The 25974-nt window shown below is 41.9% G+C and overlaps 1 protein-coding gene across 1 annotated transcript in view; it reads right to left on the reverse strand.

The window, feature by feature from the left end:
- The window catches only part of shtn1 (shootin 1), a 283793-nt gene that overhangs the window by 233103 nt on the left and 24716 nt on the right, over positions 1–25974 (reverse strand). The window contains exon 2 of the mRNA XM_039737252.1: positions 17350–17402. Within this exon, the coding sequence (XP_039593186.1) occupies positions 17350–17402 (53 nt within the window). The remainder of the gene's footprint in view (positions 1–17349; positions 17403–25974) is intronic.

Here is a 25974-nt window from a genome sequence, read left to right on the forward strand (position 1 = left end):
CCAACTCTTACATTTTTGTAGCTCTGATGTGTGCATCAATGTAATCGGTGTACCGATCATGCATTGAAAGAAGTTCCCCTTCTTTGCTTGGAATGCAAAGTGTGATTAAATGCGTTATTTTTTAACGCGTTATGGAGCACATGCATCGAAGCTTCTCAGCTGTGCTTGTGCTAAGAAAAGGAAACATTTTGAAAATAACATAACATGATTGTCAATGTAACCTTTTTTAAGTAGTGCCTGGAGGATTCAGAGTATGGAGAAACTCTAGAGACTGCATGTGTATTAACTTGTGGATTTTTCTGTGGGTATTTGGTGGCAGCGTGACAAAGTTGCTTCCGCAAGACCACGTTAGCTGCGGAGCTCAGCTCAGAGGTGAATGGGATGGGAGATGATGATGTGACTCCCCCACCTGCGTCAACTGTCAATCCCCCCACAAACAGTCTCTCGGAATTTGCATAAGCACAGCCCTTCACCAGCAATTTTAACTTAGTTACAAAGTGATCAAAACTCTCATTTATTCCCTGCGTCCTCGCATTAAACTTGTATCCCGCATTAGTCGTGGGCATGACAAACGCCAGCGGCAGCCTGTCTATGAACTTAATTTAAACTTTAGGTTTACACCGTGCTTTGTTTCCGAAGTAGCTGCAGTCATGAATATGCTTGTATGCGTCACTGTGCATGACAAACGGCAGTGGGAGCGTGTCTATAAACTTAATTTAAACTTACGGTTTACACCGTGCTTTGTTTCCGCAGTAGCTGCACTTATGAATATGCTTGTATGTGTCACTCGCTCGCTTCTTATTGTTTCGCTGCCTTCTCAATTGTATAATGCATGTTTTCTTCAGTGCTTTTTGGAGCTCGTCCTTGTTTTCTACGTACTGCGCTCACAGTCAGTTCACGTGATTACGTGGGAGGTGTGATGATGTCACATGAAACTCCGCCCCCCACGGCCATCAAGCTTAACTCCATTACAGTTTATGGAGAAAAATAGGTTCCAGTTATGACCATTACGCGTAGAATTTCGAAATGAAACCTGCCCAACTTTTGTAAGTAAGCTATAAGGAATGATTATAAAATTTCAGCCTTCTACCTACACAGGAAGTTGGAGAATTAGTGATGAGTGAGTCAGTCAGTCAGTGAGTGAGTCAGTGAGTGAGTGAGTCAATGAGGGCTTTGCCTTTCATTAGTATAGATTAAGGAGTGAAAGACTATGCAGGTATCAAGTGGATAAGCTCTGTGGGTGTGTCTTTCTGTGTGTGCCTTAAGCTCAGAGCGTGAGATTAGGCCAACTTTTAGCAAACTCAGTTAGTTCCATTAACTTCACAATAATACAGCTCCTCACACAGTTTCTACAAATAAAGGGGACATTCACAACCTGTGGACTACCATTCATAGTAGTAAATTTTTTATGCACTCACTTCAGGCACCTTCTGCATTTTGATTGACTATTCTCCCTCCACCAAACATGTCACACTGCTATGCACAATCCTCTTCCATTCCTTTTGACCCTTCACCTCTGGTCATCTTGGTTTTTCCTAGATTTATCTTGAGGTCTATTGGTTCTAAATGAGCTCTCAGTATCTTTTACTTAAATCCCATCTCACTTTTCCTGATCAATATGAGATCATCTGCAAATGAAAGATCCCATGGCAAATGCTTTATGCACTTCTCTGGTCACCACCTCCATCACTATAACAAAAAGCAACAGACTCAAAACTGACCCTTGGTGCAGACCCCCCTTCACCTCAAAGCTCTTGATGCCCATCCGCCTCATACCATAGACATTAGCTATTCATCCACATCTAACTTTCTTTATGCTCACCTCAACACTTCTCTTGGCACTCTGTTATATCTTTTCCCCAGATCTACAACCGTATAATGAAGCTTCTTTCATTTTTGCCTGAGGCTTTTTCTGTATTTGCTTGACATCAAAGATTGCATCTGTTTTTTACTTCCCAAGAACATAAAGTACATTTCACTAGCTTTCCCTTGATCCCCAATTCTTTTCTCTAGAACCCTATCACCCTCCTTCATTACTTGCTCCAAAAGATTGATCCCTCAATATGACCCAGACTCCAATGAATCACCCTTCCCTTTGTATACTTGAATGAGCACACTTCTTTTCTAGCCTTCCTGAGTCCTCCCTTCACTCAAAGTCATGCTGTGTAGGTCTTTAAATCATTCAAATATATAATATTTTAATGCCTTCAATGGTTCCAACACCTCTCTTGTGGGTAACACTCCTGAACCTATCTTTGTCTCTTTTCCATGCATTTGCACACTCCTCTTTTGAAACTTACAGTTCGGGCCTTCTGTTTTTTCACAGTGAACATCATTATCTCATTCATTTTCCTCATTTACTAATTCCTCTGTGCACTTCTTCCAGGTATCCTTAATATTATCACTATCAATCATAATTTTCTCTTCAGATATTGAGTTTTTACTTTAAATTTTGTTCATCCGTTATATCTCTGACCATAACACAGAATCTATAAAGATAAACCATATGTTACTATATTTCTGTAAAAGGAATTTTAAATAGAAAACCTTGATGTTTTGTATTCAGTTTATTTTGCTCTACGTTGACTGACATCTTAAGGGTGTTTGATTCAATCATCAAATATAAAAGAAACAACTTAAAATTGTTACTTTTGTTTGCTTCACATACTTTCCAATATGTTGACGAACTTACGTTCATCATCCTAGAATTAAAAGATAATATTTATTGTTCTCTAATATCCAAACCAATGAATGGTACAAGCTGTAACACTTTCAACATTAGTAGACACAAGAAAACAAAATATCACTTTTGAAGCTAAAAATACAGTACTGAGCCAAACATTATCTATATATATAATTCACTAAGGCAAGGCACCCATGGAAAGCACGCCAGAAGGGGCGTGGATTCACTAAGCCGCCGACAAGTAAGACACCTATGGCGCATGCAGGAAGGAGCCACGCCCACCAACTCCAAGACCATTGGATAAGACAACTCGCAGAGCCACGCCCACCAACTCGGACGCAACGACACAGAAAAAACGGCATCATTTATATTCGTCTGTCGTAGAGGCCACATGCACCTCCGAGCCTGGTTGACTTTTCATAGAGGCATGTTTCTCGCGGAGGTGAATCGCCACATGCAGAGTGTAAAACAGTTTGCGAGGGGTATCCTATGGGATCCTTAAAACAATCCTTTACAACTGAGGTTAAAACACAATGAAGTGAGCAGTCTTTAAAAACCGAGTTTTCGGTTACGACGCACGACCACATGCACCATAGCAAACTGTTTTACACGTATTACGTCCCTACCCTTTGTACACATCCCCCTCTCACCTCACTACTACCGTGGTCGGGTGTCTTGGTGGATTATATATAGAAAAGCAGCCAAAACTGCACAGAGCAATGAAAATTCTACGTGAGTCACAGGTGCATCTGGACTATGCAAAGACGACGACGACTCAAGTGACGAGTTGGATGTGGGCACATGAGCAGGCAGTGCATACTAAATGAGAAATCAGCAGACTAGCATGACGGAGGGAGCGGAATGGACGTCCTTCTCCTCTCCTCCCGTTCCACCCTCCATGCCCGAGCACCATCCACCCCCATCCCTCCGTCTGGGAGGAGAAGGAGCAATGGTGGTCCGTCTGTTTTCAGTCACGGACGATTGTGTGTTGGTTCGTTCCGTGCATTGTTACAATGTTGCTTTTCTTGCTGATTTATTACATTACCGATTTTTCAAATTTTACTTTTCTCCCTGTGCTTAAAAATCATTAAAAAACCGGCCTGATTATGCGGCGTATGGTACGCTGCGGGTTGGCAAGTGTTTATATATTTCTACAACATTAGTATTCACACGCAAAAAAAGTCAAATCAGGGATAGATGTTAATAATAGGAGGTGACTTCATATACTGTGTGAATTGAATTGCTATGGGCTCACACCAAGAAGCATCTCAGTTTGAAGATTTGCACTGTGCTGAACTGTAGGTGGTGAGCTGCAAACCTACGTTCTCTGGCTCAGAAGCAATCATTTTGCAATGTGAGCTAAATGGAGAGATCCATCGGTCAGCCGCACAGAGCCCGTCTCTGACATGTGCGATGGTGACATCAGCTGATGTTTGTCTGTATAAGCCTCCACCTTTTTTCCATGCAGCATCACCACTATAATCTTCCAATCCACTGTGCAAATCCCACACTTTTCACCAACTGAATTGCTGCAGGTTCACACCACAATGCATCTCAGTTCGAAGATTTGCACTTTGGAGAATTGTCAGTGGTGAGCTTTCTCTGGCTCAAAAGCAAGCACTTTGCAGCTCAGTCGTACAGAACTGTCTCTGAACACTGTGAGTGGTGCACTTCCCTGGTTGACATTAGCTAATTTCTCTCTTTGTCAGCCCCTACCTTTTTGGCATAGTGTCCCCACTAAACTGTGTAATGTGAAATACTGTATGTAAAATACTGTACATATTGTTGTAAACAGCTCCTTTGGACTATAGATCTTTCTGCATTTTGTTATAAAAGTTAAGATGAAAAGATTGTCACAATGCAAATCCCCAAAATAAGTTTCAGAAAATCCTTCTTATTGATCAACAGCACTTATCTTTTATTTATAATTAATGTCCCTTTTCCAAGCATGTTGCACCCTACACTTATCTACAGTACATTAAACTGTATTTTCCAAAGATATGCCCAGTTTTGAACATTGTCAGTAAATCTCCATAATTTTTAAAGCTCTTTTTCTCAAAAATCCCATTACTTCTCCCAGACCTGATCTCCCATATCTTTTAGAAAACTGATATCCCATTAAACATTTCTATTTTCTTCACCTTATTACAACTTACTGCTGCCACATCTTGAACACTCCCCATCTGACTGACCAAAGAATGGTGGTGTGTCCGTCTAACAGCACAAATCAATCACAACATAATAAAATGATTATGTTCAATTTGTATTACACAAGCTTTCAGACATACAAATTCACAGTCAGGCTCTATAAGAAGATAAAAGTCAACAGAAGTGAACACAACAGCGGAGGTAAACTTGGTGCTCCAGCTGTTGTCTTCTCCAGATGTTATGGGAGAGTACAGATGTTTGGAGTGTGGAAGGTTAAGACAGCAGCAACACAAAAGATCTCAGGTTAAGCAGAATACCAGCACCAGCACATCTGGACTCTAGCAGTGGGGGGCTCTCAAAATTTCACAAGTTGTAACCTCTTTGTAACTTTACGATAATATTCTTTTGGTACAATAAACCAATCAGTTTCCAATTAGTCGATCTGACATCCCATTTCTGCCACTTTATGGAAACTCATCAATATTCATAAGTAGGGTGGAGACTTCAACCCAAAAAACAACTAAAACCAGTTTTAGAACAAAGTGAAACTGAGCCATTGCTAGAATTACAATCATCATGACGATATGAATTGGCCATCAGTAGATTGGCATTCAGTAGATTTTAACTTCCCAAGTTTCAGTGATGTTCATATTTTTGGTCGGCTTCATGCTACTACTCACAATCCTACACCTCCTCATTGCACATTTACAGGTAATTGTGGTATAAAGATGTCTGTTGATGATGATTACCTGGACTATTTACAATTTGTTGATAGTCTCGTGGAGAGCAAAGTTGTTGAAACGAATTGCTATGTTAAGCAGTGTCAGAAATGTCACAGCAATCCATTTGCTTGTTGTGGGCGCTGGCAGCCTCTGACTGTAGAGGACATATGAGTTTTTTTTTTCAGTCTCCTGATATTGCAGGGCATAGCACGTAAACCAGTGCAGAGATGGCACTGGCCCATAAATCTGTTGTTGCAAACATCCATTTTCAGTGAATTTATAAGTGTCATTTTTCACTTCATATAAAATACCTGCATTTCTCTAATAACATAGACTATGACGAAGCTATTCACCAAGCACCAAAACTGCACAAACTATGGGATGTGTATCAGGTGATCTTAAAAATGTGCAGAAATTGCATGTTTCCGATCATAACATAATTATTGACAAATGCCTCATGGGTTATAGTGGAAGGCTGTCATAAATACAGTCCATTGTATCTAAACAGGCACAACTCAGTATGACGATCTACATGTTGTGCAAAGTAAGCTCTGGGTACATCTGGTACTTGATACTTTATACCAGTGCAAAAACCAAATGAGATGGCAAGTACAGTCAACAGAACTGTGTCGATCTGGCACTGACATTCTATCGTCATGAACAGACAACAGAAAAAATATTCCGAAAAATCTTTCGACATCTGCTCAAACAGTGCCGATTTCAAAACCGACTGTTTTAAAACATATCACATGGAGCACGTATACTAAATTTGCAGCAGTACAGCAGCGGATACTAGTCATACCTTCCTTACTGTGACTACATTGACTTTTTAATATTTACATGTTTTTGTTACATATAATAACATTTATGCTGTTGAAAAAAAAAAACACTTTTGGCTCTTTTTCCTGGAGTTAAACATTAATGCTAAGGAGTTTAATTGTATCTAACTTGTTATGTGTATGGATGTAACACCTAGACAAATGTCCAAAAACTACGTTGTCTAGCAATAAAGTTCAAGTTCAAGTGAACACACTATAAAATGGAATGGGTTTGACTTTCTTGATTATACATGCTGCATATTCTTTGATAAAATGAAATTTTAATGATGTCTTACAAATATTTACTGGAAAATACATAAACTATGGTATTACAGGTTTTGCTAAAATAATTAAGCAAAATTCAAACAGTTGTTTTCAAAATGCTCACCTTCTAAAAGGGAAAGTTTAATTTACTCAAATTTTTTATAATTTTTTTACACTGAAAAAATGTCCAGCTAGAATACTATGAAAAAGAATCATAATCAACAAAAGAAAAAATAAATATGTATACAAATAAAACTAATGGACAAGTATGTGTTACTTTGATACAGTATATAGGTTATGTAAATGCTTATGCATGTATGTATTGTACACTTTCATTCATTGTCTATAAAATATAAAGATTCTTACACAGCACATAAAAAGTAAAAAGAGGAAAAAACCTAATGATTCCAAACATTGATGAAGACTCAAAACATTTAAACTAAATGTGTTTTAACTACGATTAAATACCTGCAACTTGTCAAAGAAGAGGCAGTATGGCTGTTTTAGTATAAAATTCTACTTTACTTGACCTAGCTGTTCAATGAAGGATGTGTGAGAGGCTAATTAAGGTCACAGTTCACTTGGGTGGGCTTGTTGTCCTTTAAAAGAGGTGGAAGAGACGACAGAGAGAAACTGAGGAAAAATGAGTTGATAAATGCACAGGCAAGTGACCACTGAGGAAAATAGAATCTAGGGTTAGGGATAACAAATGTCATCCTTTTGTAGAGTCTAGTAACAGCACATATAGTATAGTGTAATACATACACATGGAAACTAAACATATACTGTGGCATACGGCGGCGCTACTCTAGACTTTAAAATACATGGTTGTCAGCTGAATGACAATAATAATAACATGAGAATAAACTTCCAACTTCATTTATAAACCAGAGCAAGTTACTTAATCTGCTTGTGCAACTACGGTAAAAAATATACGCAATCGATTGTTATTTGTCCTGCTCTTCCAAATACTTCCAAACTAAAGAACTTAGAGAAGAGCTGCTTCTGCAAAAAGATTATATGAAAGTGAAATTCCATCCATTTTCCAACCCGCTGAATCCGAACACAGGGTCACGGGGGTCTGCTGGAGCCAATCCCAGCCAACACAGGGCACAAGGCAGGAACCAATCCCAGGAAGGGTGCCAACCCACCGCAGAAGTGAAATTCCATTATTCAAAATAATAAAAAGATAGGTATTATTAGAAAATCAATGCTCTTGAAAGTTCAGAACTGTTTTATTCCGGCATGGACAATCTCCTTTAACTATACACTGTATTTATATTCATATCTACAAACAGAAACACTAAATATGCCAGTGTAGAATAAACTGAAAATTAACGTCAAATACATACCTTTAACAGTTTCAGTTCAATTTCAAATGATGCCATGATTTTCAGTTCTGAATGCTTCAAGTTAAACTTTAGCTACAATAAGCAACATAAGGCAAACAGACATAATAGCTTTACTGAAATGTTAGGCCCTTTTAGTCAGGTGATTAAAGAAAAATTCTGCAAAGAATTTGCAGTCCTTAAGCGCTTAGGAGCTGCAGATTCATTATATGCAGTTCTAAATGCTAAATCAAAAGGATTTTATAAGTAGTTTTTGCTGCCACCACTAAGAGCATAACACTCAAGGCTAAAGTTCTACTTAAATAAAAAAACATCTGATAAAAACTAAAGATTACAATAAATGGAACTTTAAAGTGGTTTACTATGTAATTAGACACAACAAATAGCCCTGCTGTTGCATAGCAGTCAAGTATTCAAATCAGATACTTCAGTGGGTTTACTGGTATTTCTAAACCAAGTACATATTCAGTCTTGTGCATTATACACCCTGTCTGAACAAGCAGCAAGAAGATACTAGTCTGTGATGTGGAAATATAAGTAGACTGTCATTGCTACAAAGTTGATATAGGTGTCTATTTTATGCAACCATAACGGAAATAAACAGCAAATATGCCGGTGTCGTGCTAGTAAGAACTACAGCAAATTTGCTCCCAGATTTAATTCACTGTAACACTTGAAAAATGTAATAATTGGAAAGATATTTTTTTATTTCATGATCATTTTAATAAACAGATCTTTTATATAAAAATTAATTAAATTAATTCTAGAAGCTTTAATATTGTTTTGCTTTTTGGAGGCTCTACAAGATAAGTGCGGTATTATTAAAGTCAAAATTGTTTTTTCACAATTGTGGTAAACATTCATTTATCCCAAACACTTATATTGTTAAATGAAGCATTATTTATAAATGACAAGTAAACAACAACTTGTATAATAGAAGCCATGATTCAAACTGGGAGCAGTGCAGTAGAACATGACAAAGTAAAGAATGTGTCTGGGGCTATTTAGTGCGACACTGCCTTTTAGCTAAAATAGTTTGAAAATACATATCCAAGTTATGAAAATATAAAAGAGAGAAATGGATTGTCAACATATTCCTCAATTCCCTTAATGAAGCTCTGATATTAGATTTGAACACCACAATGGAAAGTTAAAATATGTATGTTCACGTTCCACACTATCACTTGATGCTTTGAGGCATCACACCTAAGCAGTATGTTTTTTACAGTAAACTTACTTTAACGAAAGCTGACCATTTAGTTCTTCCGACTTCCGATTATTTTTCTCCAAAGTAATTATGGAAAATGGAAAAATGTCTCTATGATGTTATAATTTGATAGCTGGAAAATCAACCTCAACAGGAACTACACGGCAACGAAGTGGGACATATTGTGCACTCCCTGGACATGTCCATTTTTTCCAGTCTTGGAAGCTGTAACTCCCACTTGACTACAGCAAAGTCACTTGAACTCAACAGGCATTCTTTTACATTGTATACATCTACACCACCAACTGACAGTTGTCCAGACCCTCGTTGCAGCTTAAGTTTTTACATTTTCATCCTTGCTCTCTCCTATTTTGCCTTCTTTCTCTCATCTTCATTCTGCTGCATCTTTTAATAGGTGTATTCTAGCTCAAACAAATTAGATTCAGCAACGAGGCTAAACACTTCCTGATATTCACAGTGAGACATTATAATTTAATATTAAATGAGAGTCTATTTGTTTAAATCCTTAGAAAAATGTAAATTTCACTGTAAAATCAACTATAGCTCGAGTGTTTAAATTTCCTTTAAACTACAGTTACAACTACAGAAATCATCAAGTAACCAGTGATCACACCCCAGAAATAAAAGTTGGCCATAAAGAGAGAAAGCGAATAAAGTGAAGAAAACAGATGGACGTCTTTAAAAATAAGAGTCTTAGAATAATAAAAAATATTTTTGTAATAAGAATATCAACACAAGCTTTTCTGACATGGGCAGCATGGTGGCGTGGCGGTACTGCTGCTGTCTCGCAGTAAGGAGACTAGGGTCTGCGTCCCTCCCTGCGTGGAGATTGCATGTCCTCACTGTGTCTACGAGGGTTTCCTCCAGGTGCTCTGGTTTACTCCCACACATCAAAGACATTGACGATCCTAAATTGGCTCTAGTGTGTGGCTGGAGGGTTTGTGTGGGTATGTGTATGCCCTGCAATAGACTGGCAGCCTGTCCAGGGTCCTGCCTTGTGCCCACTGCTAGCCGGGATAGGCTCCAGCAGACCCCCGTAACCCTGTTCAGGACTAAGCGGGTTAGAAAATTACATTTCATGGCATTTCATGAAACTAATTAATATTAGGGAATATCCTTTGCTTCAAAGAGAACTCTTCTTGTAAATGTATAATTAATGCTTCACGTGGTAAAGAAAGGTATACTACCACTGTAAAAGAAATGTCTCACTACGACAATGCAAAACTTACCCTTAAAGTTAATTTAGAAACAAAAATAACTATTATTCATTTTGTTCTACCAATCAAATTAATGGATTTCTGAAGTATAATTTTTGTGCGGGAATGTTTTATTCAGTGTTACTTTGCTTGTATGTTATTACCAAGACATATATTTTATAAGATTTGGAAAGTATTACAATTAAAGTAGTGGTTATTGATTAAATAAACAAATTCATTCTCACAGCAATATTGCAACTGTAATCAATTAAAGCAACACCATATCATTAAAGAAGGAGCGTGTTTAATTTGTTTACATTTAGGCCTCTAACTACAACTGTTTCTGTTACACTGATACCATGCTGTTTAATGACATTACTACAATTAACACTACCTTCCTGTCAGATGAACAATAGATTTTACACAATCTCTGAAGCACCCAGCAGCAAGCATTCCATTACTTTTCAAACATGGCCTTTCAGCTTCAACAGAGTAAATAAAAGGCAATGTACATATTTTAAAGGAATACTCTCCAAAATGATTTTTTATATATGTTCCTTACCCCATGTAGTTTGTAGTTATGGCCGAGAAAAAAATTTAATGTCATATTTTCATATTGAGTGGAAAAAAGAAATGTTCTGGTGAAATAGGTGTCTGTGGTGACCTACACCAAACAGTAGCAAACAATATCAAAGGGTCCATAATAAAAAGTCTCTTATTACTTGTGTCACTTAGGCCACATGTCAAGTCATCCAGTTGTATGTTCAAAGCACATGTATTTTTATTAAGAAATTGTAAAATAAACCACTTCTGGAAAACTCTGTCAAGAACAAGGATGGAACACGCTCAAATGTGAACAAGAATTTCAATTGTAGACCTAACTGTCATTGTCACTTTAATAATCATAATCATAATTGTTGCACCTGAGGATTCATTATCGGCAGTCTGTAAAAATGAACAAGTGAATTGACTTTCTTCTTGTTGGAGCACTTTGAAATGCACAAGTTGAAGGCAAATTCTCTTCCAGAAAAGGTTTTACCTCACTTTTTAAATCTTTGAATCTTGTTGTATTTGTATCTCACTGCATTTTGCAGTGTTGATATAATGTGAAGTGTGATGTTAGCCAATTAATAAGTTGTTACTGTCCAGGACTTGTAACCAATGAATGGTGGATTGGCAAGTGTTCAATTCAAATGCTTGGTCACAAGGGCTTTTTCTGGAAGTGATTTATTAAATATTTTAATAAAAACAAATGTGTGAGGGACATTGGGAGCACATGACTAGATAACTGGAAGGTAGATTATGTGATATGAGCAATGTGAGATTTTTTCATGAACAATTTTTCATATTGTTCGATGTTGTAAATCATTGGTCCCCATAGATGTCTACTCCATCTGAAATTGTATTATTTTAGTTCTGCATGAAAACATGAGATTAAAAAAAAATTTTGGCCATCACTACAAACCACACAGAGCAAGTAATAAAAAATATAGCATTATTGGGTGGAGCAGCAAAGCAGTTGATCCTAACAATGTTTTCCCTCACATTGCCAAAACATTTCTAGCTTAACTAGCTGCTGTATACTGATTTTTCTGCGATCAGTTTTTTATTAATAGAATTAAAAAGAGTAACTCAGACAATTTGTTTCAAAATATCTAAAAACAAAAAGGAACCTCCTATCCCCCAGGATACACTCTCTACTCCGAGACACCTAAGACAATAAGAACTAGCTTAAGCACTCTATGGAAAAGAGCAAGTAGCAAAAAGAAAGACCAACACAGAATTGACAAACTATGTCAGGGTGTCACGTACAATCCCCCAATATGCCCTTGGCTAAGCACATGGCATGAAGCTAATTTTAGAAGAAGAGTTGTTGATCTAGGACAGTGTTCTTAAACTCTGGTCCTGGAGGTTTTCATCCTAACCCTTTTCTTCATTAGTGACCTGTTTTTACTGATAATTATCTTCTTTTGAATTAATTTTAATTGACTTGTTCTTGAAGAATCAAACCCCTCAATTGTTTCTTTTTCCTTAATTAGCTGCAAAACAATAATGAGATACAAAATGAGCAAAAACATTATTTGAAAATAAAGAAAGGTGAAGGTCTCAGGAATGCTGATCTGCTCAGGTCCACAAAACATTTTAATAGTGCTCTATGAAAAGAGAAAATCAATCATTTTGGAAATGTATGCCATTGCACAATGAGAGCAGCAACAAGCCATGGAATTAAAGAGTGGTTTTAATTAACAAGAATCTGCTCCTAATTAAGCAACTGGTTGTAGTGAAATTGGATGGAGTTTGAGGCCCTAACTTAGTTGGTCTTCTGTTGCCTCACTCACTTCACAATACATTTCTGTTTGGGTGTCATTTCAGGAAAGAAATGAAGAAATTCAGAGGAACGATGAAGAAATTCATGGGAGCAAATTTAAAAAAGCAAATCAATTAAAATGCAATAAAAAGCAAAAACTGGTCACTGATTAAGAAAAGGGTTAGAATGAAAACCTGCACCCACTGCGGCCCTCCAGGACCAGAGTTTGACACCACTGATCTAGGATATGGAGAAATCAAGGAGGACAATATTACAGAGTAAAGGTTACCAGAATGAAAGAGTAGCAAGCCCAGGACATTTCCAACTTGAAGCTAATGGCGATATAACCTGGCAATGGACAAAAGAAAACAGGAGAAGGATGGAGTAGAATCAAATTGGACTTTACAGACTGGACTTCACAGTCATTAAACAGACTGAGAACATTGGAGAAATTAGCAAGGGCATTGGAAAGAAAACTTCAAATTTCCCCAGCATACAGAAGGACGTTTTGAGGGATATCTATAATCCATATGAAAGTATTTTGGTCTGAATTGTGAGTTGTGGAGTATAACTGCAAGACTTTATAATGATAGTATTAAGAGATATTTCTCCAAGAAATGTACAAAAAGAGGGGGAGGACATATTGACCTTTATTAAAAGAAATGAATGGGACAGGAGTAGAGTGCCTGAATCATGTCAATTAAGATAGGACCAAGTCCCACTCTAGCTGGGACGATGCAAAAAAAGAATCCATACTGCTAAATGCCTCCTCTGCATTTGGTGGAAAAAAAGCAGTGCAGGAATGTGTGGGTGCATTAGGAAAGATACAATAATCAGCATATACTGTATTATCAGCTGCATGATTGGACTTGAAAATAATCCAGTTTCAAAATCACTGTCTGCAGTCGTTGAGCAAGCACATTCAACAGCAGCTTGACAACAGAATTCATTAACTATAACTGGCTGAAGAAGTCAGTGGGGTCTTTAACTTGTTTTTGTGCATTAGCATAATCAAAGCCAAGTGGCAAGACTCTTGACCAGTGAATGAGGGGGCAGATGGGTCTTTTAATTTAAAAGTGGGACCCCATGTGATAAGCCTTTCAGTTTGTGGAATACTTTCATTTTCTTGAAGTATTTATTTACTAATATTTTTGCAAAAAATGTGGAGGTATGTATTTTGCATTTTGTGAGCATTCAACTGGATGGTGTGACATGTGGATTATGTGTTAAGGGGAAATGGGAGATTCTCTTCATGGACATTTTGGATACTGTTTACTGTTGTCCAGTGCTGGTTAGAAACATTGTTTTCTCCATTATGCACAAAAATATGAGATTATCTTTTTTGTTACCTCACCACTACAAATTACACAGGGTAACATAAAAATATCTATAATTTTTATATTCCTTTAATGTCCATCCATAAGAAAGCAAGGTAGTGAGTTGATCCAACATTAACTAAAACAAATAATTCAAACTTTGAGGACAAATTAGCATTATAGTTTGAATTCTGGAAAATGTCATATTGAAACTCATTTGTGATGCAAGAGGAACAAAACAGAATAGTAACATTTGAAGCATAGTATACTTATGAACTTAGAGACTGGCATCTGTAACTTCACCATTGGCAACTTTATGGGAGACTGGCCAAAAGAACCTGTTCTTAAAAAAATGCACATAGAGTTTCCCAGAAGACACATGGAAGACTTAGACGTCAGCGGGAAGACAGTTCTGTGTTCTTTAGGCAGATTTACAGCCATGTCATACTCTTTCCATTTCATCATGATAGAATACAACTTGGGATATTTTATTGTCTTCATCCCCTGACTTGTGATTTTCACTCCCCTTTCCATGGAGTTGCTTGGATTGTTCTTTTGTCTCCATTGTGTGGCTACCATACTGACTCCCATCCATATTCAGGTGCATTTATACTACAATCAAATGAAACCCAAGTCAGTTTATTTCCACTGAACTAACTATGGGACCTTTCTAAACAACTGGCTGCGTCAGTGATTATTTAGGGGTGTCATACTAAAGGGGGGAATGCTTATTCAACCAATTTTTTGTGTTTTATATTTGTAATGATGTAGACTATTTTGCAGATATCATTAATGAGTCTTTTTCTGTTGATCAACATCAAAAAAGGCAAATTGAATCTGTTGTGATTCAATGTTGTATAACAATAAAATGGGAAAACTCCCAAGGCATTGAATACTTTTTACAGGCACTGTAATTAGACCAATTCTAGTGTGAATATCAAGTTAAGAAGGCAGTGGATAAAGACATATCTGTAAACCCCGATTAATCTGACAAAATAGATTAGGGTGTGATTTACTGTTTATAGATTTGCATTTAATACAATAATTCCCTCTAACTTGATCTTGTGGGCTTGTGTAGTTCCATATACAATTAAATGCTAGATATTTCTGATAGAGAACAGAAAATTATACCTAGTTTTAAACAGTACAAAATCAGCCACACACTTACTCTTTGCACTAGTGGATAGTCAATTACAGTAAAATCAATATCATTAAATTAGTAATTAGATTGCTCAACAACAAAAAAGATGAGGAGGCAGATATGAGAAAGTAGAACAGAAATAAAAATTGGTGTGGGATGATGAAAAAATAACTCATAGTAGATTTTACACACCACAGTAAGCACTAGCAAGGCTGGAAACTATTATGATTTTTGGCGTTTCCCTAATACTGTATTTCTAGCACTGGTTTCCTGCTGTGTCACTTAAACATATGGTGTGATTTATTTTTAATTATTGCGATACATTTAAAAAAAAAAAATCTGCCATAGTAAAGCCTGTGCCACTCATTTTGGGCAAAAACTTATCACCTCTACATGATGAAGGCTGGTACAGCAGAACGAAAATTAAACAAAAATATTTTTCAACTCATCCAGAACTTTTAAATATCACATTTGTGAAATAGGCACCATTATAATTTTGACTTTATTATATATTATACTGCTTCAGCATATTCAGCTCCAATTGGTACAGTGTATAGCTGCATTATCCATCCATTATCCAACCTGCTATATCCTAACTACAGGGTCACGGGGGTCTGCTGGAGCCAATCCCAGCCAACACAGGGCACAAGGCAGGAAACAAACCCCGGGCAGAGCGCCAGCCTCCCGCAGGGCACATACACACACACACTAGGGACAATTTAGGATCGCCAATGCACCTAACCTGCATATATTTGGATTGTGGGAGGAAACTGGAGCAACCCGAGGAAACCCACACAGACATGGGGAGAGCATGCAAACTCCTAACCGCGAGGCAGCAGCACTACCCACTGCGCCACCATGCCGCCCATAGCTGCAATATCCCTTTTTTATTTCACTTCTTAATTTTTTATTTTTTGCCAAGAGAAAAAGCACAAATAAAAACTAACATATGCCAGTTAATGTTGGCGAAAGCACAATGCACAATCATAGCAACATGAGACCAGGCTCATATCCTGGTAAACCACTATTTGTATGGAATTTTCAAACTCTCTTCAAATCTGTATGGGTGGTTTCCCCCTAAAGTTTTCCTCCAACATCCCAAAGACATGCATCCTAAATGAAGTGGAGAAAATAAGTTAACAAGTGGCGAGTGCCTTTCTCCTAACTCCTATAAGATATGGTCCAGCTCCCTGCGACTCTGTTCTTGAGTTGTAATATACAAAGAAGGATGGACAGTTACATATAGAGACTTAAACTGGAAGGTGGAACTAATATCAATAAATATTAATCATTATATATTCAAGATTCAAACAATTTCATCTGAACAGAAAACAAATGCTGATTGCAATGTAGCTTTTTAATGGATTAATAATATAACATAAGCAACACATAGAAAATTTGACACCAAGTCTAACCCGGTAGCACAAAAAAAGTCTACAAGCACAATGCAAATCACAGACTTTAAGCAAAACTAGGAGTGAAAAACACAAGATTTTGGGGAGCAACAGGAAGTGTCAGAACAAGACACCAAAAGAGAACGTTATGAGCAAGCACTTGTAAGTAGACCAAAGTTTACATAAAGACAAGTTCATTAAAAAATATGTTTGTGAGTGTGTAGTAAGTCCAATAGGATAGCAATAAGAGATTAGAAAAGCTGATTCTCGGGGACAGCCAGAATTTAAACATGCAGATGCAACAGCCACGACAGGCTCTGCAACAGTCCATTTCCTCTTTTGTTGCTGCATTTTTTATTTGTTCATGAAGTTTGCCAAAGTAAGAAAAAAAATATCCTGTATAAAAAAACAGTTGTTCACAGATCCTTAGGTCAACTAGTTTGCTCCATGATTTAAGAAAAAAATATACATACAATATACAGACTGGCATGCCAAAACAAAATGCAAAAAATAGAAGTGCTCAGACTTATATTCAATACTATCTAATATGGAAAAACACCTTCTTAGAGTGCACCTCTCTGTTTCAGAAAATAATAATACTTATGTATCATAAAAATCCTAGCTTTAAAAAGTCCCAATTTAACAGGGCACAACGAGCAATAACATCTTAGGATTTGCTGATTTTTTTCACCCAACAACATAACTGTAACTCTAAAACAGACAAAAAAAGGAGTTTGTGTCTCTTTGAAAATAATATCATATGAAAAACATAGCAAACTTACCTCATCTTTTGTTTTTCTGTGTTCATTTAAAAGATTTTCATATTCATCAACAGCTAAATAAAAAAGAAACAAATAAATCAGACACAGCCCAGTGTAGTATTCACTTGTTGCTCATTTACGATTAAACCATACTATTAGCTCACTCCATGTTTAAATTAAGCAATTTATGGAAAATGGAAACGCATCATGTCTCCAAAGCTATGCTGACTAAGCAATTGGAAACAGTATGTATTCATTACAAGATATTAAAATAATGACTGGTCCTTTAATCATATGAAAAATGTTGTTAAATTGTGAAGATATAAAAGAGAACATGACACTATTTCACATATGATAAAAAGCATAAAGTTACATTGCATCTGAAATTTAAAATTCAAATAGGAATATTTCATTTGTCTTAGGTAATACTTTTAGAATTCAAAACCAAACAATAAAACACCAGAAATAGTAAATTAAACTTCACTATGATTCAGTGTGTCATCGATTTATAGTTGACATTTACTAAATGATAACAAAATGTATATATTGTCTTTATAGTTCTGATAAACTAATATTAGGCCTGGTAGGCTAAAGCCAGCCTATGGAGTTTGGATAAAGGAGATCTGGTGAAGACCCTGCTTGTGAATTTTTTGGAAGCCTACACTATTGTGCTACTCAAGTCTTTATATATAATACACTACAGTGATCCCTCGCTATATCACGCTTCGACTTTCGCGGCTTCACTCTATCGCGATTTTTTTCTCATACACGCTTACGTCACTACGCATGCGCTTTCTGAGAACTTTTATCTAAGCCCTACAATGGCTCCTAAACGTGCTGCTTTTTCTAAGCCTTCTGACAATAAAACTAAACGCCGGAGGAAGATGCTTACTATCCAGGAGAAGGTGAAACTCTTAGATATGATTAAAGATGGCAATACCCTACAAAAGACTCCTCATGCATATGAAAAGACAGCGCCAGCAACTGCCTATCAAGATGTTCTTCAGCCGCACACCCAGACACCCACTGCCTACTCCTAGTACTCCTTCAGCGGAAGAAGACAACAACGCACCTGCTGAAGATACTGCACCACCTCTGAAGACTCTCCTACTGAGGTTGTGCCTTCATAGGTTAGTGGTTGTGTGTAATTAAATGTACAGTACAATAATCTACTATATAAAAGCGTTCGGAATTGTTCTTCCATCCCGTGAGTGCAAAGCGTAGCGGTATTCCGCTTATTACAGACTTACTACTGGCGGCAGAGTGCAGTGGCGCGATGTGAGCAGAGTTCTGGTGCTCCCATCGTTCCCTTGCTTTTGTGCGCGATGCACTGGAATAATAGACAATATTATGTCTCTGGAAATAATTAATGTTGATGGAGTACAAATGCCTCACCGCATAGTAAATATCAGGGGAGATGGTGCTTGCTTATTCTCATCTATAGCTTATTTAGTGCAGGAAACTCCGTCTTTAGCGGTACAGATTCGGGCTGACATTGTACGACTTTGGACAGGCACTTGAGGGGATAAAAAACTTTCGGGAGATGTTATGAATGGGCACTTTGATGTTCTCATTCCCTACACTTACATGCCTGATGTACACATGGAGCGCACAAAAATTGAGGATAAAAGTCGGTCGCCTTAAAAGGCGAGTGTGCCTAGTAATATGATATTTGTAACGTCTAATATGTCTTATTTTCTCTTATTTTGTCTAATATATTGGGTAATACGAGTGTAATGGTGACTAAAGGGTGTTATTTTCATGTCTATAGGGCTCTAATAATGTTACAAAACGTATTTAGAAGGTCGTAAACAGGTTTTCTATACTCTAACTGCGAAAATATTCGATTTATAAACAAAGAATCCTACTTCGTGAAAATTCATTTATCACGGTAGAGTCTGGAACGGATTAACCGTGATAAACGAGGGTTCACTGTACTGTGGCTGTTCCTTTGTCTGTCCAGGATTTTAAATCACCTGTAGCTCACAAACCGTTTGACCTATTGACCTGAAATTTGCTACACATATACTACGTGATGTGTACTATTCACTTTCGGGGTGATGATTGACCTCCAAGGTTATTCCTCTTTTTATTTTTATTTTATTGTAGAAACAACTCTCGGCAGCAGCAAGCAGGGAGGCCATGTGGTGCATGCGTACGGGCACCGTTCTCATCCCTACCACCTTCGCCGTCACTTCCCCTACCTCTTCATATCTTAAATCATTCTTGAGGCATATTGAAGACTTAAGTGTCAGCTTAAGTGAAAAAAATTATGGAAAACGTACTAAGTAACCACAACACAAACACTGACTTAATCAGTTTTAACGCAAAAAGATGACGACGAAAGAAGACAAGAAGCGGGTGTGAGTGGAGAAAAGAAGAGCTGCTCAGGAAGAAGCAAACGCATCAGCCTCTGAGCAAACTAATGCTAATTGTACAGAGAAAGAAGAGAAAAACTAGGAATGCCCAAGTCAAGCGTATTCATTGCTCGTTATTGTGCAGTGTGCCGTTACTGGTTATCAAATAATTCCTTGTTAAATTTCCTAGGTCACATATTTCACAATAGTTAAAAACATTAGGACAGTTTAGTAAGGAGTCACACTGTGCTGGTGTGGTGCTGAAGTGTCACCCACTGCACTCGGGTCCCAATCCAGGTGGTTCGACGTGTAGTGGGTATGGCAATGCGCTATCAGCACATAATCCCAATCCTGCTAATGTCCAAAATCATATTTTAGATTGGTATATTATAAAAGTTTACCAAACAGATGTAAAATAATCAATACTAATAAGGTCACAGATTCATTGTTACTTTGCTACTTGAAGTTAATGTAATTCAAAGCAAGACAAACTGACAAGATGTTAATCTTAATTTTGCTTGTTTTAGTCCTTTCTTGGATGGACACAGACTGTTATATTAAACAAACCAGCTTATACAGCAAAGAATAAGTAAGCAGAGATTTTTCTTCAATATTCAGACTACTTTATTTCATGGTATTGACTAAAGCTACTTAAATTAAATCTTTCTATCTAAATAACAATTGTCGTGGAAAATGTATTGCCATAATTTGTTAGCAAATATACTATCTGAAAGCAACATTTTGCTAAAAAAAATAAAATATTTTTATATGAGATTAATTTAAAGTAAATGGTTTATAAAACATACTTCCAATAATTATTACACAGCAAAACAAAAAAAAAAGGCTAAACCATATTTTTTCATATATAGAATTTCAGCCCATTGTACTCACAGAAATATTTTATATTTAAACAAGACTATACTTTATACATATATATAGGCTTCCATACTGTATATACAGGTAGTCCGCAGGTTACGGACAGCTGACCTACGACATACAAACGGGGCCGCAGCGGTGTTGCATGCACCTCAGTAACTGCCGCTCCATCATCTTCGGCCTGGGGACGCTGCAAGTGGTGGCTGGACGGAGGCTGGAGGGAGCGATTTTGCTGCCCATGCAGTGCAGTGTCCCTCAGGCGGCTCCCAGCGGCAAGCGGTTTCACTGCCCGCCCACCACACACACCTGCCCTGTTCATTCTTGGTGGGCGGCTGGTAATGCTGCAAGCGGCGGCTGGATGGAGGCTGGAGGGGGGCGATTGCATTGCTCGCACAGTGTAGTGTCCCTCGGGCGGATCCCAGCGGCAAGCGGTTTCACTGCCCGCCCACCACACACGGCTACTCCGTTCGTTCTTGGTGGGCAGCTGGTAATGCTGAACATGGTGACCCGGTTGTGGCTGAACGGAGGCCTTTGAGGGTGAACGGGGCGAAGGGGGGTATCATTGTAGTGTGAGAATGAGTGTGTGGCTGTGTGTGAATGTGTCTTTCAACAGTAGATCCAAAAGCGCAGAAATATACTGAAACTATTTTAGAGAGTAGGTTAGGGGGAAGTAGGTTGGGAGGTGTGGGGGTGGAGTTGTGGAAAGCTCAACAAAAGGATTTTATTAGTAATACACTTTGATTTTTCACTGTCCCTGTCATACTTCTGACTCTTTTCAAACAGTGCACTTACTGATGGTTGAAGTAGATTTGGTTCACTAACATTTTACAGTAATGCTTTTTACCACATTGTTGTAATACTGCATTCACGTGCTCTCAGATTATTCAGAGTTCTGAGTTTCACCTTCCTACTTCAATGCATTCATGTAGACTATTTGGAGAAATGTGAAGATACTGTTGACTTGCTACATGGTCTGCAAAAAAACGCAATTTTAGATAAACAGTATTTTTGTTGAAATAGAGAGCAACATAAACATATTAAACACGTATCACTTCACTCCATATGGAATTTAACCAAAAAAGCTGACTGGGTTATATATTTTGTATTAAACAATTGACTATGGTGAAAGGTCAGCATTACGCAATAACATTGCTCGAACAATTCAGGTAGTTGTCTGACTTATATTTCCGAGTTCGTAGGGCATTCACATGGAATTTCCAATTCAGCAACTTGTGTATATATGTGTGTGTGTGTATATATATATATATATATATATATATATATATATATATATATATATATATATATATATATATATATTGTGACGGCTGGCCCCGGCACAGACAGACGGACATCATATTGTCACCACACACCATTTATTTACAGTATTATTTACAAAGTTTGTGCTCACGTGCACCCCAGTGCCTTCTGACCGATCTCCCCAAGTCCAGGCCCACAGTCTTTTGTGCCTTCCTGGCCGCCTCCCGTCCTCTCTCTCCAGTTCCGTCTGCTTCCTCCCGACTTCCACCAATGACTGGAGGGAGGCGGCCCCTTAAATAAGGCTCCCGGATGAGCCCCAGGTGTTCCGTCTTTGGCCACGCCAGCGTGGCGGAAGTGTCGGCTGTCTTCCTGACAGCTCTCCGGGTGCCACATAAAGTCTTCCCCCCGGCACTTCCTGGTGTGGCGGAAGTGTCGGGCTCCCGGGATAATTAGGCACTGGGGCGCCGCCTGGCGGTGGCCACGGGTCCCTGCAGGGCTGGGCTTCCATGCCCTGTACCCGAGGCCCCCTGAACCAGGACGGACGCCCCACTCTGTCTGGAGGAGGCACTCGCCCTCCTCCTCGTCCTCAAGGTGTCCCGGCCGGGCTCCAGCCCCAGCCGCGACCGTCGGGATAAACCGGCATCGGGCGCCGCCTGGCGGTGACCACGGGCCCCTACAGGGCTGGGCTTCCATGCCCTGTACCCGTGGTCCCCAACAGAACCAGGACGGACGCCCCCTCGCGGTGTGGAGGAGGCACAAGCCCTCCTTTCGTCCTCCAAGGCGTCCCGGCCGGGCTTCAGCTCCGGCCGGCGACTGCATGGGATCAACCGGCATCGGGGCGCCGCCTGGCGGCAACCACGGACCCCTACAGGGTAGGGCTTCCATGCCCTCGACCCGTGGCTCCCAATAGAACCAGGACGGGCGCCTCAGCGGTCTGGAGGAGGCACAAGCCCTCCTCATGTCCTCCTGGCGTCCGCGGGCTCCAGCCCGGCCGGGGCCACAGTGCCCCACCGCTAGCGAGGACACGTGGGTCGAACGGCACAACCGAAGGGCAGCACGTCCCGGTGAGGGTCCTACTATGCCCCCAGGGTCCAACACGGCACCCTGGGACATCCGTCTTCGGCACCCCGCCGCGCAAGCGCGCCCTGTGGTCTCGCCGCCTCGCCCCGCTGTTCCCCGCAGTTGGGACACTCTTGGCCTCTCGGCGTGGAGCCCTCCCGCGGAGCGGCCCGTTTCAGGAGGGCAGGTCCCTGACGACGTCGTCCTCAGCGCTCGTCGGGGCTTCGGGCCTGTGGAAAAAGGAAAAAGAGGGCCAGAAGCACTGCCAGGACACTCACCCGAGTGTCCTGCCGGTCTCCGTACCCGCAGTGCTCCCGCCCCCTCCGACAGCCCCTGACTTGCCTGCTGAAGTCCTCCGTCGCAGGTTCCATGCCCGTCCGCCTGTTGTCCGCGGCACAGCTCTCGCAGGCGGCTCACCCAGCCGCCCAGGGGATCTCCTCTGCCCGCACAGAGGACGGCCCTTCTCCGGACGCGCGCACCCAGCGCCGCGCCCTCTCCTATCGGAGGAACCGGCATTCACCCTTCGGTTCCTCCTTCTTCTCTTGACGCGCTGGCGGTCTGGGTCTGAGCACAGCAAAGCTCAAATCCAGCCCGTCTGCGTCCAGGCAAGCGACAGGAGACAGCTGCAGGCTTGGGCGCAGGGCGCTAGGACCCAGGGCACTCAGCAGCCCCGATCCTACCAGCCCCTGCATATTCAAGCTCCTCGCCGCGCTAGCTGTCTGCACCGCCGCATCTGCTGTCGGGAGGTTGCTTACTTGGAGCTGATCGTCCCGTAAACGGTCACAGCCATGTTCGGCAAACCTCCCGCTTGCTTTACGGGGGCGGTAATACTCACCACCCCGCGTGTTCTGCCGGCCTCGGTTCCAGCGCCGCCGATCCTCCGTCTCACGCGGCGTCTCTCCCGACGCGACCGCCTTTCCGTCAGCTGCTCACACTGGCGGCGAACACGTAGCAGCTCCTCTAAGGACGGCTTGGCGGGCCGAAGGGACTCCTCCGACACACGCCGAGCGCTGGTGGAGAGAGAGACAGACGTCGGTGAGCTTACCTGTCGATCGGCTCCACGCGACGCCTGCCTCCTCTGGGCCACTCCCTCTGGCCCAATCGGGTCTCGTTTTGGCACGAGATTGGCGTTCCTAGGTCCCGCCTCCATCCAATCCTCGGCGGGCACACTAGACACACCAGCCAACCCCGTGCCTGTCAGCGGGCGGGACATCCGCCCCGCGGGCATTTTGGCTCTTTCCTCCCTAGTGCGGCGACATGCTGGCTCTTCAGGTTGCAGCGTCTCCCTTTCAGCAGCTCTCCGGCTGCTGCGGCGCTAACGAGGCACCGCGGTTCGACAGGCCCCTGCCACCGACAAGGATCCGGGCGGCCCCTGCCTGTTAAAGAAAAAACAGACGCGGGCCCTTCCCCTGCGAGCAGGAAACTTACCTCCCGGGTCCTGTCTGTCCGGGGAAACGTCCCGGCATGGCCTCGATAAGCGGCCTGCCGTTCGGCGCCTTCTGCCACGGCGTGCTTGCGGAGCCCGCTGCACTCCAGCAATGCCCATGGTCCTTCCTCCGCACCTGGGAAGCTCGGCCACAATGCGGTCCGGCGGCGGTCTCCGGGGTAAAAGCGCTCAGCTGGGCTGTGCCGGGCCGCTCCTGCGGCCAGTGTGTGGGGTCCGCTGCTGCGCCGGGCCGTTCACAGACATTTTTGATACAGGTCCCCGCCTTGCACCAGGCGGAGCATCCTGCCGACTACGCCACTGTGAGGCTGGCCCCGGCACAGACAGACGGACATCATATTGTCACCACACACCATTTATTTACAGTATTATTTACAAAGTTTGTGCTCACGTGCACCCCCAGTGCCTTCTCGCACCGATCTCCCCAAGTCCAGGCCCACAGTCTTTTGTGCCTTCCTGGCCGCCTCCCGTCCTCTCTCTCCAGTTCCGTCTGCTTCCTCCCGACTTCCACCAATGACTGGAGGGAGGCGGCCCCTTAAATAAGGCTCCCGGATGAGCCCCAGGTGTTCCGTCTTTGGCCACGCCCAAGCGTGGCGGAAGTGTCGGCTGTCTTCCTGACAGCTCTCCGGGTGCCACATAAAGTCTTCCCCCCGGCACTTCCTGGTGTGGCGGAAGTGTCGGGCTCCCGGGATAATTAGGCACTGGGGCGCCGCCTGGCGGTGGCCACGGGTCCCTGCAGGGCTGGGCTTCCATGCCCTGTACCCGAGGCCCCTGAACCAGGACGGGCGCCCCCACTCTGTCTGGAGGAGGCACTCGCCCTCCTCACGTCCTCAAGGTGTCCCGCCGGGCTCCAGCCCCAGCCGCGACCGTGCGAGGATAAACCGGCATCGAGCGCCGCCTGGCGGTGACCACGGGCCCCTACAGGGCTGGGCTTCCATGCCCTGTACCCGTGGTCCCCAACAGAACCAGGATGGACGCCCCCTCGCGGTGTGGAGGAGGCACAAGCCCTCCTTTCGTCCTCCAAGGCGTCCCGGCCGGGCTTCAGCTCCGGCCGGCGACTGCATGGGATCAACCGGCATCGGGGCGCCGCCTGGCGGCAACCACGGGCCCCTACAGGGTAGGGCTTCCATGCCCTCGACCCGTGGCTCCCAATAGAACCAGGACGGACGCCTCAGGGTCTGGAGGAGGCACAAGCCCTCCTCATGTCCTCCTGGGCGTCCAGCGGGCTCCAGCCCGGGGGCCACAATATATATATATATGTCACAGGCGGCTGGGGTAGAGCCCAGCCGGGACGCCCGAGGGGACCAGAGGAGGGCTGGTGCCTCCTTCCGACCATGAGGGGGCGACCAACCTGGTTTTGTTGGTGGCTTTGGGTAGGGGGCTCGGAAGCCCAACCCTGTAGTGGCCTGTGGCCACCGCCAGGCGGCGCCCCAGTACCTGAAGAACCCCGGAGCCCAGCACTGAGGGAAGAAGAATGGGGACACCCGGAGGGCTTCTGGGTGCGCAGCCAGCACTTCTGCCACACTAGGGCGAGTCCGCGGAGGAATGCCGGGAAGCACCTTGAGCCCATCCGGGGTGTGATAAAAGGGGCCAACAGTCGAGAGCGGAAGTCGGGTGGAAGAGGACAGAGCTGGAGAGAAGACTGGAGGC

Source organism: Polypterus senegalus, chromosome 1 (assembly GCF_016835505.1).
Source record: "Polypterus senegalus isolate Bchr_013 chromosome 1, ASM1683550v1, whole genome shotgun sequence".
In the NCBI taxonomy this organism is placed as follows: Eukaryota; Metazoa; Chordata; class Cladistia; order Polypteriformes; family Polypteridae; genus Polypterus; species Polypterus senegalus.